Raw genomic sequence first — 14,494 nt, 5'->3', positions numbered from 1 at the left:
TTAAATAGATAACTATCATATCTGATATCATATCTCACAGTACAATAATATTGAATGGGTTGCATTGTTGTATTTTGTCATGTTTCTCAGGTCTTTGTCTGAATTTCTACGAACATTATTGCTAAGGATTGTCTTATTGCATTGGAGTCACACTGGGTTAAATATGTACACTTGGGTTTTAAGGGGTATTTATTATTTTCTTCTTTTTTTGGGTTGTATGGAAGCCCCAAACGCAATTTCATTGTTCTTGACAATGACAATAAATAAATACTATACTATACTATACTCAGTGCATGTGATGAGTGTAAATCTTCATCTTGATGAGTAAAGACTTCAGTTCAGGGATTTCTGGGACAGTTTTCTCTTATTTGACGGCCTCATGAGACAAACAGGTAATTCTTGAGTGATGTTGGACTTTTTAAACCGCTCCACTGCATGTAGGACAGTTTCAGTCCACGGAGATGCATTTAACCTTGTTTGTACAGGATCACAGCAGCAGCGGTGGGAGGTGTGGCATCGCTGTGCTTGCTTGCAATTGACCTCATCTTTAACAAACAGCAGTTTAACCATCAGGAAATGACAGGAAGTGTTTGGTAATAAGACACTCAGCAGGATGAAGGAAAAGGGGAAACGACACAGGGCAGAAATAGGCATGTGCAGCAGGTGGAACTCACGTTGTAATGAGCCAGTGTGTTGAGTCTCTTCCAGCGTCCTTCCTTCTGGGATGTGAGGTCGAGGTCAGAAAGGATCTGACCCGTGGAGCCGGGACGCCACTCTGCAGGGACAAGCAGAAGGAAATTAACATGTAATTTAGCACAAAAGTGATGGTGTGCCAACCTGATCCATGTGTGTGAATCATTGTAGGTACAGTGGGATATGCTCCTACCATCACTCCTCTCAACACTTATTGTGTTCAATAGGTTGCCCAGTATTGGATATTTCTGATACGGGATGGGATAGGTCCAAAGTACCTGGGCTTAAATCTACACCTTGCGGATGATTCAGATGGTTTCTTACACACAGCTAAGAAAAAGGAAGTTATGCCCATAAAAATCTTGATTGGATGATCCATCAGTCAGACTGATCGACAAACCAAAGTGACCACAGGGCAGCCTGGCCGTGATAGATTCCCATGTTAGCAACATAAGACTAAATACTCCACAGAGAAAGAGGCAGACTGATGCCAGTTTATCTTGTTACCTTGGAAATGGTCACTTTGAAAATGGCTTTGGTCTCACAATCAGTTGTCGTCTTCAAAGCAACGTTGGCGCACCAAGATGGCGATAAAGTGGTATCAAGACTGAGGCAGCCTGCTAACAGTCTGCTATGGGTTTGTGAATGAATGCACTCAAATCGGCAATTACATGCAGTTCATTTGTGATAATAGAGTTATTTATTGTGATAAACAATCGTGGCTCAAGAGTTGGGAGTTCGCCTTGTAATCGGAAGGTTGCCGGTTCGAGCCCCGGCTTGGACAGTCTCGGTCGTTGTGTCCTTGGGCAAGACACTTCACCCGTTGCCTACTGGTGGTGGTCAGAGGGCCCAGTGGCGCCAGTGTCCGGCAGCCTCGCCTCTGTCAGTGCGCCCCAGGGTGGCTGTGGCTACAATGTAGCTGCCATCACCAGTGTGTGAATGTGTGCGTGAATGGGTGGATGACTGGATATGTAAAGCGCTTTGGGGTCCTTAAGGACTAGTAAAGCGCTATATAAATACAGGCCATTTATTTTTACCATAAACTGGCACTTTTAACTAAAACGTTCAGAGTCAAATTATTCTACAAATAGTCACGGTGACGAAGAATGGCCATCCAACTACAAAATGACACAGGCAACCAGTCCAGTTCCCTTTTGCAAAGAGACGTGTCCCAGACGAGTTGTGCTCATAGACCGATTCAGATAGTTTGCAACATGTCGGCAACCTGGATGGGTGAGGGTGAGGCACACTTAACCGCCAATCACCAGAATTACTTGTAATCGCTCGCTAACAGCAAAAAATTAAAAAAACAGCAACAAAAACACCCAAAACTTTAATCAACAGAAAGTAGAAGGCCCAAACACTAATGTACTAAGAACTAATGAAATCAAAGACCCGCTGAGTCGGTACAATCTTAATTCAGACATTTTTGTAAACATATTCAGGTTGCCTGTCAGCAGCAAACAAGCAATAAACAACAGAGTCCACAACCGACCCATTTGGCTCCCAAATGACCTTTTGAAAAGCCCACAGCGTCATCAATTACCTGACAGCAAAACAATCAATAAAAGCAGAATGCAGCGCCCATCAGGCCGACCCAATCTAGCACCAGCTTAGGAACAAGTCAGCGATAGTTAACATGTGGTTAGGCGACTTTTGCCATCTTTGAAAAGTTTGTGGATGAAAAACTCTGGCAGGTACTCACATTCAGAAAAGCACTTAGCAGGAGATCAAATGATTATCATCAGTCTGTCATCACACCTCTATAGCAGCAGCATTACAACCTACTAAAGTCCGGGGAGAAGAAAATGGATTCTGTTTTGAATCTTGTGAGATTCCAGCTGTTTGCCGGATAAAAACTCTGCTGCAGTGGATGGAAATGCAGCCGTAGAAAGGACACATGCTGCTGAATATTACATCTTAAAACTTCCTGTTTGAAGTGGTGAATTATTCCTGTACTTTCATACCCAGCAATAACTGTTTGAAAGTTTACACGGCACACACTAGAATGGCTGTTATATGTGATTCAGCTGCAGTGGGAATTCTCTGTGGGATTAATTAAATTCTCTGTCTCAGGATGCTACGGGGTATTTAAGGTCAACCCTGAAATCCAGCTAACCCTTATTCACAGCACGTCTCACTTCCCTTATAGAAGCCTTGTAGTCTTTTAGTGGCCTGACAGACCTGTTTAAACATCACTGCAGCTTCATGCTTAATCTTTACAATCAAGTTAAAACATCTGGGTGTGTGGTATCTGGAGGGAGGGACTATTAAAGGGAAAGAAACACTTTTTTCCAAAACCTACATCTGTGTGAGGCTAATCTGATGTAGAGGATGACCTGTTTTCTCCTTGCAGTACTTAAACTGTCAGTGAAATGCAAACGTGAATCATTAACTGGCGATGAGTCGTTCACATTCTTTACAGAATTCTTTTATTTCTGCCACATTAGAGGGTTTTCCAGCATGAACGGCCTGCTGGACTAACATAGATTAGACCCTTTAAATTTTATTTATTTTTTAACCATTCAGAGATGCTCTTGCTGGTATGTTTCAGATCATAGCTCAGCAGGCCACAAACTGATGGCCAGAGATTCTCCTTCAGGATTTTCTGGTAGAGAGCAGGATTCATGTTTCCATCAACTACGGCAAGTCGTCCTGAAGCAGTGAAGAAGCCCCAGACCATCACACTACCACCACCATGTTTAGCTGCTGGTATGATGTTCTTTTTATGAAATGCTGTATTAGGTTTAATCCAACTCAAATTTCATAAAGAAAGTTCAGCTTTTGTCTCGCCAATCCACAAAGTTTTTCCCCCCAAACTTTTGGGGATCATCCAGATGTTTTTTGGTAAATATGAGACGAGCCTTTCTGTTCTTTTTGGTCAGCAGTGCTTTTCTCCTTGAACTCTCCCATTGTTGCCATTTTGCACAGTTTCTTTCTTATTGTTGAATCCTGAACTCTGACCTTAACTGAGAGGCCTGCAGTTCTTTAGATGTTGTTCTGGGTTCATTTGTGACTTCTTGGATGAGTCATGGATGAGCTCTTGGAGTAATTTTGGTCGGCCAGTCACTCCCGGGACTTTTCTTCATTTGTGGATAATGGTGCCGTGGATAGACTTTCCCATCAGTTTCTTAACATTGTGGCATGATCATGTCACTTTTTGTTATGTTTTAGTCTACTTCACCTTGTAAAACAGGTTCTAAGTTTAGTGATTACTGGATTCACTCATAGTAATCTGATCTGTAGACTGACAGCTGTTCGAGGTGTGCAGCTCAGGAAAGGACACACGTGAGGAAAACAGGACTTATTTAGGTGACATTATAGTTTTAAGGTCTATCTAAAGGTCAAAAAAGCTAAATATTCTTTATATACTCCACCCCCACCACCACAAATATTGTTGTAACCCGGGAGTTTAAGATGCTGAACGCTGGGTGTAATAATCAATAATTTGTATTTTTCCTAGCTGCTTAATGATTGTTTTTGTTTCTTACCCAGTGCAACGCTCTCCACCTTTGGTCTCTGAGAATACGGCAGATTTCTGTACACCTGATCGATGATCTTCTCTTTCACCTGCAGAGCACAAAATTACAAATTCACCTGCCATAATGTCAACTCAAAACACAGACAATGATATCTCATTCACATTTATTAGCTGCAGAATATCGACAGACAGAAGTTTTGCAACTACCTCAAACTATTCTAGACATTCGATCAGTTTTAAGGACAAAGTGCAGGGTGGCAGGGAAAGATACGGCAAAGCTTCTCTTCGTTTTTAAACTCAGCCAGAGATCAAACAGTCCTGACGACAACGACCAAAAAAAAATTTAACTCTGAAAATAGAAGAAGATTCTCACCTGGGAGATTGTGTCACAGTTCAACACCTTCACCGGAGTCACATCTGGTCCCTCCCCATGCACCAACACCTGCAAAGTCTGACAGCACAAACACACCGGGAAGATGCAAGAAGGTAAAAGTGGAGCCACAGTGAAGGCTTGTTTTCATTATGCAACCAACGACCCAAAGCATGACTCATTCTGGAGCTGGGGGTCCGCTCTGATGGACAACTGACACACCTCCCTCTCCCTGGCTGCTGCTGCTATCAAACCGGTGAGATACATAATCTCTCCAACTTAACGTGTGTGTGAAGGAAGACTGCACACTGCGGTGCTTTTGTTCATACTGACCAGCACAGAGTACTCGACGTCATCTCCCAGCAGTCCCGTGTCGTTTAGCGTGTATTTGGCCTTCTTCATCTTGGCATCCACGGGACCCTTCTCAATCTGGTGCTTCAAGGCCTTGAACAGTTTGTACAGAGGCTCTCCTGCCGTGTCCTGAAACAGAGACATCAACGTCTTAAAAAAAAGAGTTAAGGTCTCATAAAAATCTAGTATCGTTCTTTTATAAATAAGCCATAACTCTCATCTGCGCTATTTACTATGGATTACCAAAGATTTCTAGTAGTAAAAACCCAGCAGTCCACTGACCCTAACATGACCATTGAATTTGTGTTTAAAATGTTTTTTGATTGATGTATACTAAGAACAATGGAAAAGTCCAATGAATCCAGTGAACATGAGAGAAAGACAATTGGCAGATTTACACAAAGTTTCTTGGAGCCAAGTCTTAATAACTGCAGATTCCAAGATGATCAGTTAAAAACAACTTTCCGGAAGTACAAGTTACACAGATGTGTCACTACTTTGCCAAGGTCTCAAAGAAGATCCAAACTGCCACTCTCAGATGATACGAAACTGGTTAGGATGCTGAGAAATAGCCCTGCTGGACAACAGCGTCACTGCCCACAGGAAAAGAGTTTTACATTACCGTGTGCTGAGAGAAAAATCTGAGCTGCCCTGAAATCGACACCTTCAAGGTCGACTGAAATTTTGTAGCTGCACACACGGATGATCTAAATGTCTTTGAGAAAAGTTTTATGTTTCGCCACAATGATGAGATGTATGTTTGAACACTGTTCCAACTGTCAAGGATGGTGGTGTAGCACCACGCTCTGGGTTGGTACACTGCACAAAGTCCAAAATCACCACTCATGCCCATGAGGAGTAGCTGTAAACTTCTGATCACAACTGTACGGGCCTTTAATTACTGATTCAATATTGACTGTTTGTGTTTGTGTGCTAGCCCTATGACAGACTGGGGAATTGACCACCCACTGACAGCTGGTAAAAGCTCCAGCATTCCCAACAACCCTGAGTTGGATAACTGGTTAAGAAAATATATCTATGTATATTTATTAATAACAAGTGTAACTGTTTACTAAAGTTAAATATCAATTTATACTGTATTTTTATTAACTGTGTTCATCATAATAGTAGAATTTAAGGTTTATTAAATATAAAAAGGAGACAAAGAAGGTTGTTTTCTCACTATTGAAATTATTAAAGTACTTATATTTTATAATTTGTCAGTTTTCTCTGACAAATTATGCCAAACTGCCCCCCCCTCCAAAAAAAAGAAAAAGAAAACAAAAAAACCCATTACATACAGAATGAAAGACAAACAAAAGAGTTTTGAAAAAGGACTGCAGACCCTTTTGTATTATGTGGAAGCTTTGGATCTGTCAGGGTGTCAGTCACAACAGTCGTTTCTTTATTTTAGTTGTTAGTTGCAGGTTTTTTCTGCTTTTTGAACTGCTGAACAGATCTTTTTTCTTTATGTGAATTTTCACATTTTGTTTTCTTTGTGAAAAGTGAGAGGCAGTTTGTTATTCTTTTTTTGTCTTGTGGGTTTCCTGTTGTTCAGATTTAGCATCCTGCTGTTTGAATTTGAACTCTCTGGATATGTTCAACTTTTTAGTTTGGGTCATAAATACATTCACAGCACAACTGCTGGTCTCTATGAAAACATAAAGCATGTCCGTGGTGTAAACTTTCTCTGGAGCTGAAGCATGAACTGTGTTTATTATGAGTGGGTTAAATTATAGAAACTAATGCACAGCGTATCTGCAGCTGCTGTCAGAGTAAACAGCAAAAAATCCCAAATTGGTCAAAACAAAACACACACCAAGCACAAAATACAGGTTTAAGATCTGCTTTCAGTAGGAAGGAAAGTTTATTAGAGTCAATTATAACTGAGGAACAAAGAGGAGAGGCAGAAAAAAGCAGGAAAGAGAAACAGATCGAAGAGACAAGGACATAAAAACAAATCGAAGGAAAGGAATGTGTGACACGGAGTAAGTGAAAAAGAAAATCAGTGTTACCCTGAGGAACTGATAGAGGCAGATGGACATCCAATTACAAAGCATCCTTTCCACCACTGTCTCTGACCTAGATACACAAACAGAGGGAGACATTAGATCACTTTTCCATCACTACGACATTCACAGAATAAACCACCGAGTCTCTGTCCTGTCTTCACCTCCTGAGCATGAGTTTGGGGTTTTTGTTCTGCACATGCTCGTCCATCAGCTCCAGCAGCAGCGTCCTCATGATGTCCGTGTAATACTCCAGTTTGCCGTGCAGCGCCACCGTCAACAGAGAGGCGAAATAACCCCGAGACCGGGCGTTAAAGTCTGGACGTCTCTCCAGCGTGTGGATAAACTACACATATGACAGTAAATTTAATGATAATAACTACATGAATAGAAATAGATACAAAGACAGAAAAATAAGCAGGAAAATAAAAAAAAAAACTGAGCTGGAAGAATAATAATAATAATAATAATGGATTGGATTTATATAGCGCTTTTCAAGGCACCCAAAGCGCTTTACAATGCCACTATTCATTCACTCTCACATTCACACACTGGTGGAGGCAAGCTACAATTGTAGCCACAGCTGCCCTGGGGCAGACTGACAGAAGCGAGGCTGCCATATCGCGCCATCGGCCCCTCTGGCCAACACCAGTAGGCGGTAGGGTAAAGTGTCTTGCCCAAGGACACAACGACCAGGACAGAGAGCCCGGGGATCGAACCGGCGACCTTCCGGTTACAGATACGCTTCCCAACCCCCTGAGCCACGGTCGCCCATAAGAGAAAGAGGAAAATCCACTTCAAATCTTCAAACTCACATTTATGAGAAACGTTTTGCTGTTCAGCAGGTTGGAGAACTGGTTGAGTGCCTGAGCCACAGTGGCCCTGCGGGCTTCTGGGATTTGTAGTTTTCCCGTGATCATGGGGTCATTGGCGCCGTCCTTGGAGGGCAGGAAGAAATTTCGGTTGGTATAGGTTTTGTAGTCCAGGAAGGGGATGCGACCTTCGCTCAGGTCACTGGTGTGGTCTTCCATTTCAATCATGAGATCTGATAGAGACAAAAAGGAAAACCCATCAGAAAATGTGTGAAAACATGTTAAAACAAGAAGTAGTGCAGGAAATTAAAGCAGAAGGAATATTCTTTTCTTAATTTCTTCTTCTGCTGTATGTATATATTCATATATACTGCGACAATAATGTTTAGATCACACATTTCCAATAATCTGTTTATGTACTGCTCTAGTTACAGAGTTCCAGGCAGCTTTTCCACTCTTGGCTCTGTATGATGTCAATAAGAGTTGATATTGCTGACATCGCAGGTCAGAAGAAAACTGGCTTAAATAGAAAGGAGCCACCACAAACTGAAGGCTTCACTGAGGGTCAGGACAAGATAAAGAAGCATTATTTTGAACTGAGGATCATGCTAAGCTACTCTAGTGAAGTCCACACACTTGACTGTTTAAGAAGGGACCAGTGCATCTTGAATTTTTTCTCTTTATTTAAAATTTATTTGATTTACATTTTCAAAAGCTTTTCATGAGGCGTTCAGAGAACTTTGGTAATGTAGGCCCATGTCTCCATGCTTTCATATCTTGTAAATATGCAGAGCATTCACTTCATTAGAATGAAATCCTAATTTCATTTTATTTGAACCTCAAGATGCAATGGCACTCATGTAGAGAGACTTTGATTTCCAGCGTTGGTGCATCAAATGCAAATGGTTTGGTCTTATTGGACACTCAAAGCATGTGACACAAATTCCAATGCATTTTTCCAGCAGTCCCAATTATAACTTCAAGGAAGCGACATCCTCAGACTACACAAATCGAGGTGGCTGCTATTTAAAATGTGTATAAAGTGGTCTTCAATTTGCTGTGGAGGACATGGCCGTGAAAATCTTTGGCTCAGAGACACGACAGGGCTTTTAAAACTATCAAAAGAACAGGGGCTTACATTTATGGGGAAACTACTGTTAAGTTTTATGACTGCTTGTTATTTGGAATTTAGAATGAGAGGATTTAATTGGATGGAGCAGAAACATACTTGGGTCCATGACTTAATTGGCTCTGCTTACCGCTGGATTCTTAGATCATTAGAAAATCCCTGCCTGATAAATAAGGCCAGAGCTTAAGGACAAAAACAATCCTGATTATTCTCAGCTGCAGACAACTTTAGTCAGACTGTACTCACTTTTCCAGCTAAAGGAAAGGCTTTGAAAGACTGGAAGAGATCAATAAGTTAGAGGTTATAGTCATAGGAGAGAACTTGTAAGTGGTATTGTGTGTAGGAAAATTCAGGAAAATTATAGGAACATTTCATGGTAGGTAACAGTCACCCTGAGTGCTTTATGTTTGTTTTTTCGCTTTGTTATTGCACCTTTTGTCACCATGAAAATCATTAGTGCGTCTCTCCCATCTCTGATGGTAAACCAATGTGAAGACTCCCATTAATCAGCATGAGCTAATTAAGCAGCTCTCACATATAAACAAGAAAAAACAAGCTGTAACTGTAATTAAGAAGCGTAACATAAACAAATGGAACAGCCAAACTTCTTTATAGTTTCCACGATGTTCAAAATGCAGATATTTAGAAGTTAACAAACTCAAATGGCAGCAGATACGGTATGCACCAACACCACAGTGGTGTACCAAGAATGGGAAAAGATTATAGGCGTATTCACACTGGAGAAACGCCTCGCCTCTGTACGTACTGGAAGAAGACTGAGCCTCCCATGGGCTTCAAAGCTTCATCAGAGCACTCATATTTTTATGATTTTCTTGAACCAGTCCATTAATTAAAGTGTGTTTATTTGTCTCCATCTTTATAAATATGGACACCTGACTGACACCTGCTTTCAGGGCCTGCTGACCTAAACAGAGTTCCTTGTCAGGCGTCAGATGAAGCCAAAAAAGCTCCACCGAAGGCCTGAAGGGAAATATTCTGATGTTTGAGCCAAAGCGCTGCACGATCTGCTGACCTCCGCTGGCAGAGGTTCACAGAGTGCCAAAGTGGTGATGTGCTCCAATCTGTGAACCCAACGGGTGACGAGATGCAGACAAAATTCAGCTTTGTACATGGAAGTACACAGAGTTTACAGCCGGGTTCAGTCTTTAAGAGAGTCAGTGTCAATACTGTAAGTTAATTGATGAATGTCTTCTTTTAATGTTAATGCTTTTAGAATGTCCATTGCTTCTTTTAAACCTTTTAAAGCTCCACCGCCATCACTTCTTCCAGAGATAAGAACAGACTTGTACAGTTCTGAAAATGCTGAGACACTTCCATCAAAACCAAACAATAATTCATAACAGACATGTACACGGCTTCAGTGATCACTCTCGCCACAAACACCAGACCTGTGACTTCACAGCTTTCAGGTGAGGCTCAGTACCTGTGAACTCTTTCTTGCAGCGATCTCGGACACTCTCCTCCAGATTCTCCAGCTGGTGCTTCACCTTCTCGTATTCCCGTTCTGCCTGCTGACTCTTCCTCCTGTTTGTTTACAGACCCAAAAAGCAAAAGGGAGCGTGTTTATTGGCGCACGCAACAATTAATTTGTCTATTTGACCTCATATTCTTCTAACCTGTAGCAGTAGACTGACACGGCGATGAACAGCAGCATCGGTATGATCACCGCCGGGATGATTATAGCCAGAGGAATGTCGTCTTTTCTTGAGTAGTAGACCGAACCCACAACCCACTCGCCGTGGCCAAATTTCACCTGGAGACAGACAACATGCTGCTGAACCTGAAAGCTCTCCTCTCTCTATATCTTCATTGTTGTAAACATTTTCTTCCATATGAGACTCAGTGGATCTGCTTCTTAAACTCTGATGTAGTCTTGTCCTACTGAAGGCTTAACACAAACCATATTCTTTCACTGCTGAGCGTTAACATGGAAAGTAAGTGAAAAGCTTGAGATAAAAAACTCTTTTGCAAGCACGTCCTGTGCCAAGATCAGCAGGGTTAACCCAGCATGTTATTTGATATGAAGAGAACCCGCGTGGTAACATCAGACCAAAGAGCCCGGTGTGGGTTTGCTGTGAAGCAACAGTGCTGTTCTTTTACAGGATCTGAAAGACTAGCGTAAGAAGCTCTGTACTTTCCCTATGTCCTTCAGTAGCATCATTCCTGGCTGCCAAAGTGCTTAAAACGTCACATGCTCACCACCAGCTCCAGCAGGTCGTTGACTGTGTCTCTGCGCTGACGTTTAGATCTGGCTCTGGGCTGGGATGAAGGCGCCTCCAGTATCAGCTTATCATCCTGTACCGGGCCCACAGGAATGAAGAGTCACACAGGTGAACTAAACACATGCTTAGTGGAGCATCACTAAATATAATACACAGATTCTGATAAATGTTCACAGTTTTTTGGAGTCACAATAACAAAACAGTTTGTTTGGAACATATTTGATCAGCTGGTCTCTGAATGCTATTGACACCCTTTTCTCAACGAGAAGTCTGGGCTCGGGAGAGCCCGAGTGCCCTGGAGGGACTTTCCCTGCCGGATACACGATGGACGGGTGGCAGACATGGAGGATCGTGTGCCTGGCGGGACTGTCGATCGAGGACGCTGAAGATATCTACCTATTCGGAACCATGATAACAGGGTTCTTGCTGATCGGAGCTGGCTTGGCCCTGGCTTATCAGAGAATTAAGAAAGCAGAACTGGCTGTTCAAACACCCCCAAGGCTGCCCGCTGGGATTGAAACGATGGGATGAGGTGCGACTTCTCAGAATGGGCTCACTGAATGCAGCATGGTTAAGAGCTTGGAGGCGCTAACGGCTGCAGTGAAGGCTCAGAATAACACCTCTGAGCGTATATTGGATTACACCAGGGAAGAATCCACTCGGAACAATACCTCTGGGCGGAAGCTGGATTACATCGCGGATCAGTTGGCTGCAGTTGTGCGGTCTCAGAATCTGCTCTGTGAGCAAAAGAGTGAAAAGACCACGGAATTGAAGGTAAATAACATCACGGAGAAACTTGCAGGTATCCAACGGGAGATTGAGAGACCAGTGTCGGTGTCGGAGTGTTAAAAACAGCATGAAATTCTCATGAGTTGTTTGTAAAAGAAAAATCACCATTATAATGCGGATACCCCTTCGGCGCCAGCTGTGGGCTCAAGGCCGGAGCTGAACAAAACACCCTGATAACGACTGTGTTGAGTCTGTTCCTTCCCATTCCCTACAAGGCCACCTGGGTTGGCTGGAAGACTGTTTACTTAGCCTGGCAGGGCGAAGGACACCGTCTCAGCTGAACTCTGGACACGCACACACATACATATACTGATACTGATAAGCACTCACTGACGCATCACCCTCCCTACCCCGGATCCAGCGCCACCTCCAACGCTTACCTCCCCTCTGATGTGGACATCGGGTCAGTTGGAGGCATAGTGGAAAGATTGCAGATCAGATGTACACACTGGAACTCTTTCCCATGTTGCTGTCTGTGTTTATTGTGCTATGGTGTGTTGATATCTGTGCATTCCTGTATTATCCTTCTGTGTTACACATTTCGATGTTTTTTTTCCTCGCTACATGGCCTGACCTGTCTCCCCAATGTGATGTTTGTGTATTGTATGTACGATTGGCAAGGTCTGTCATCTCGGTTGTGGGCAAAAGACCTGCAACTGACAAATAAAGGCTATCTCATCTCTCATCTCATTTCCCCTCTTTTTTCCTTACCTGATAATTTTGCAGCCCCTCAGATTGATCTTGGTATTCAAAAAACAAAATCTATAAACCAGCACGTTTCATTCACTTTATCAATTTAAAGTGCAAGAGAAGGGAACAGAAAGGGAGGTAGCAACAGCTGCGATTAGCACAATAATTTCTGTTGGTTTAATCGTTTTACACCCACTGCAGTCAATTAACTGCCTGTATGCTGCTTCTGTTCTCAAGTACAAGAAGAAACACTTTCATAAAAATTAAAGGGGACCTATTAGTTTCACTTATCTTCTGTACTAATGCAAAAGCCTTGAGTCATCCTTCATTTCTTAGCAAACAAATACAAGGCCAAAATTCAACTGTAGTGAGCCTGAAATTCTTTATTCTTCAACACGGCTTGAGTTTTCTAAAACCGACTGAAGTAAATGAAGTAGTCTTTAGGAATAGTTCTCCAGGCTTCTTGAAGGACATTCAAAGCTCTTCTTTGATGGTTCTGCCGTTTGTTCTGTTCCCTCTCAAGATGATTCCACACTGCTTCAACAACGCTGTGGTCTGTGGTCTGGTATGCTTTTACTGCATTAAGAGTGTGTTTGAGATCATTCTCATACTGAAGAATGGTACGTTTCCTTAAGAACGGCTTCTTGACAGCTGCCCTTCCACTGAGAACATTTCTGATGAGGCTTCAGTAAACAGCAGATGGATCATCTGAAGGTCAAGATGTTTCTCTCAGGTCCTACATCACGTGTTTGCTCATTTTTTTTTCCTGTTTCTTAAGGACACAACTTTCAGATGTGGATCACATGCTGTAGATGGGTTTTTTTTAAGGCTCACTATCTCTTCTTTTGTCAAATATATCAAGATACACTTGACACCATCTTGAAATATGGCAGGTTTCAAGCCAATAGTTCTTTGGGAATCACTTAGTTAGTGGAAGAATATTTTATGTCTGTCGAATGGTGTCAAATTGAGAATTTTTTTAGTGATTTAACTGAAGAAATGGGAACAAATTACGTATTTTGCAACAGCCTGCTAGTAACGATTTGATTCTTTGCTAACAACATTGGTTCATCCCACGAGTTAGGTGCCTTTTTATGCTTGAGTGATTCACAGGTCAGAGTTAAGGTGCTGTGACCAACAAGCATTCGTCTGAAAATGGGCAGGTACAAGACCTGGATTGAAAGTGAGTAAAAAAAGCAGCCGATGCTCCGCCCAAAAAACAAAAAAGGTGAAAGATCTTCATAAAGTCTGGAGAACAAGAAAACCAGGACCATTTTAAAATAACAAGAAGTTCTGGCTCCTTGGAAGCAACATAAAGAGGTTTTTGCTCAGTATCCAAATAGATATTTATAACAGAGTGGCCAAAATGTCAACCAATCAGATCAAAACATTCTTAGAAATATTGATTTCTGTTTTTGGAAGCCAGCAGAGGGGCAAGAGGGAGCCCACGCAGGTCTTAAAGAAAAACAGGCTAAAACGGCTTGTTTTAGATGAGTGAGGATTTTTTCTCTTTAATCTGTATGATGCAAAAACTAAAATCCAAGTAGAGTCCAAAAATATAAGGAGCTGGAATGTGACACAACACGCTGCATTAACTAAAAGGAAATTGTGGTGTTTGTTTTGCTCATACAACAAAAGCAGATAAACTGGGAGGAAATATGTTTTAGCTGTATTTTCACATGGTGCATCAGAACTAAAGATTTGGAAGATGTTTTGTTTTTGTCATCGTAACATCTTTGCAGTCTACTCATCAAGAGACGGCGCCTTCACTGAATTGTTTCCAAAGGAGAGATCAAGCGTTGAGTGTGTCCTAATGCTGCATTTTTAGAAGCCTGTATGTCTGTGGGAAGACAGACGTGGCAGACTCATACTCATACTCTCAGTTTAGCCAACAGCCACGCAGTGTTAGACATGGATAACACGACCG

At 42.1% G+C, this 14,494-nt stretch overlaps 1 protein-coding gene and 1 pseudogene across 3 annotated transcripts in view; one reads left to right on the top strand and one right to left on the bottom strand.

Annotated features, from left to right (window-relative positions):
* The window catches only part of plxnb2a.1 (plexin b2a, tandem duplicate 1), a 232,844-nt gene that overhangs the window by 14,906 nt on the left and 203,444 nt on the right, over positions 1 to 14,494 (bottom strand). For all 3 annotated transcript variants that reach the window (XM_086270118.1, XM_086270120.1, XM_086270119.1), the window contains 10 exons: positions 11,066 to 11,161; positions 10,483 to 10,619; positions 10,290 to 10,390; positions 7,720 to 7,949; positions 7,069 to 7,250; positions 6,911 to 6,977; positions 4,878 to 5,024; positions 4,548 to 4,625; positions 4,185 to 4,263; positions 675 to 775 (listed from right to left, as the gene is read on the bottom strand). In XM_086270118.1, the coding sequence (XP_086126244.1) occupies positions 675 to 775; positions 4,185 to 4,263; positions 4,548 to 4,625; positions 4,878 to 5,024; positions 6,911 to 6,977; positions 7,069 to 7,250; positions 7,720 to 7,949; positions 10,290 to 10,390; positions 10,483 to 10,619; positions 11,066 to 11,161 (1,218 nt within the window). The remainder of the gene's footprint in view (positions 1 to 674; positions 776 to 4,184; positions 4,264 to 4,547; positions 4,626 to 4,877; positions 5,025 to 6,910; positions 6,978 to 7,068; positions 7,251 to 7,719; positions 7,950 to 10,289; positions 10,391 to 10,482; positions 10,620 to 11,065; positions 11,162 to 14,494) is intronic.
* LOC147310082 (uncharacterized) lies at positions 11,181 to 12,177 on the top strand (annotated as a pseudogene).

This window comes from Aulonocara sp. 'chitande type north' Nkhata Bay, linkage group LG17 (genome assembly GCF_057382095.1).
Source record: "Aulonocara sp. 'chitande type north' Nkhata Bay isolate Kocher_YH1m ecotype deep benthic linkage group LG17, A_spYH_male_GT1.1, whole genome shotgun sequence".
Taxonomy (NCBI): Eukaryota; Metazoa; Chordata; class Actinopteri; order Cichliformes; family Cichlidae; genus Aulonocara; species Aulonocara sp. 'chitande type north' Nkhata Bay.
Note: the sequence above shows the minus strand (reverse complement) of the source record. Positions and strands in the feature narration are given on the sequence as shown.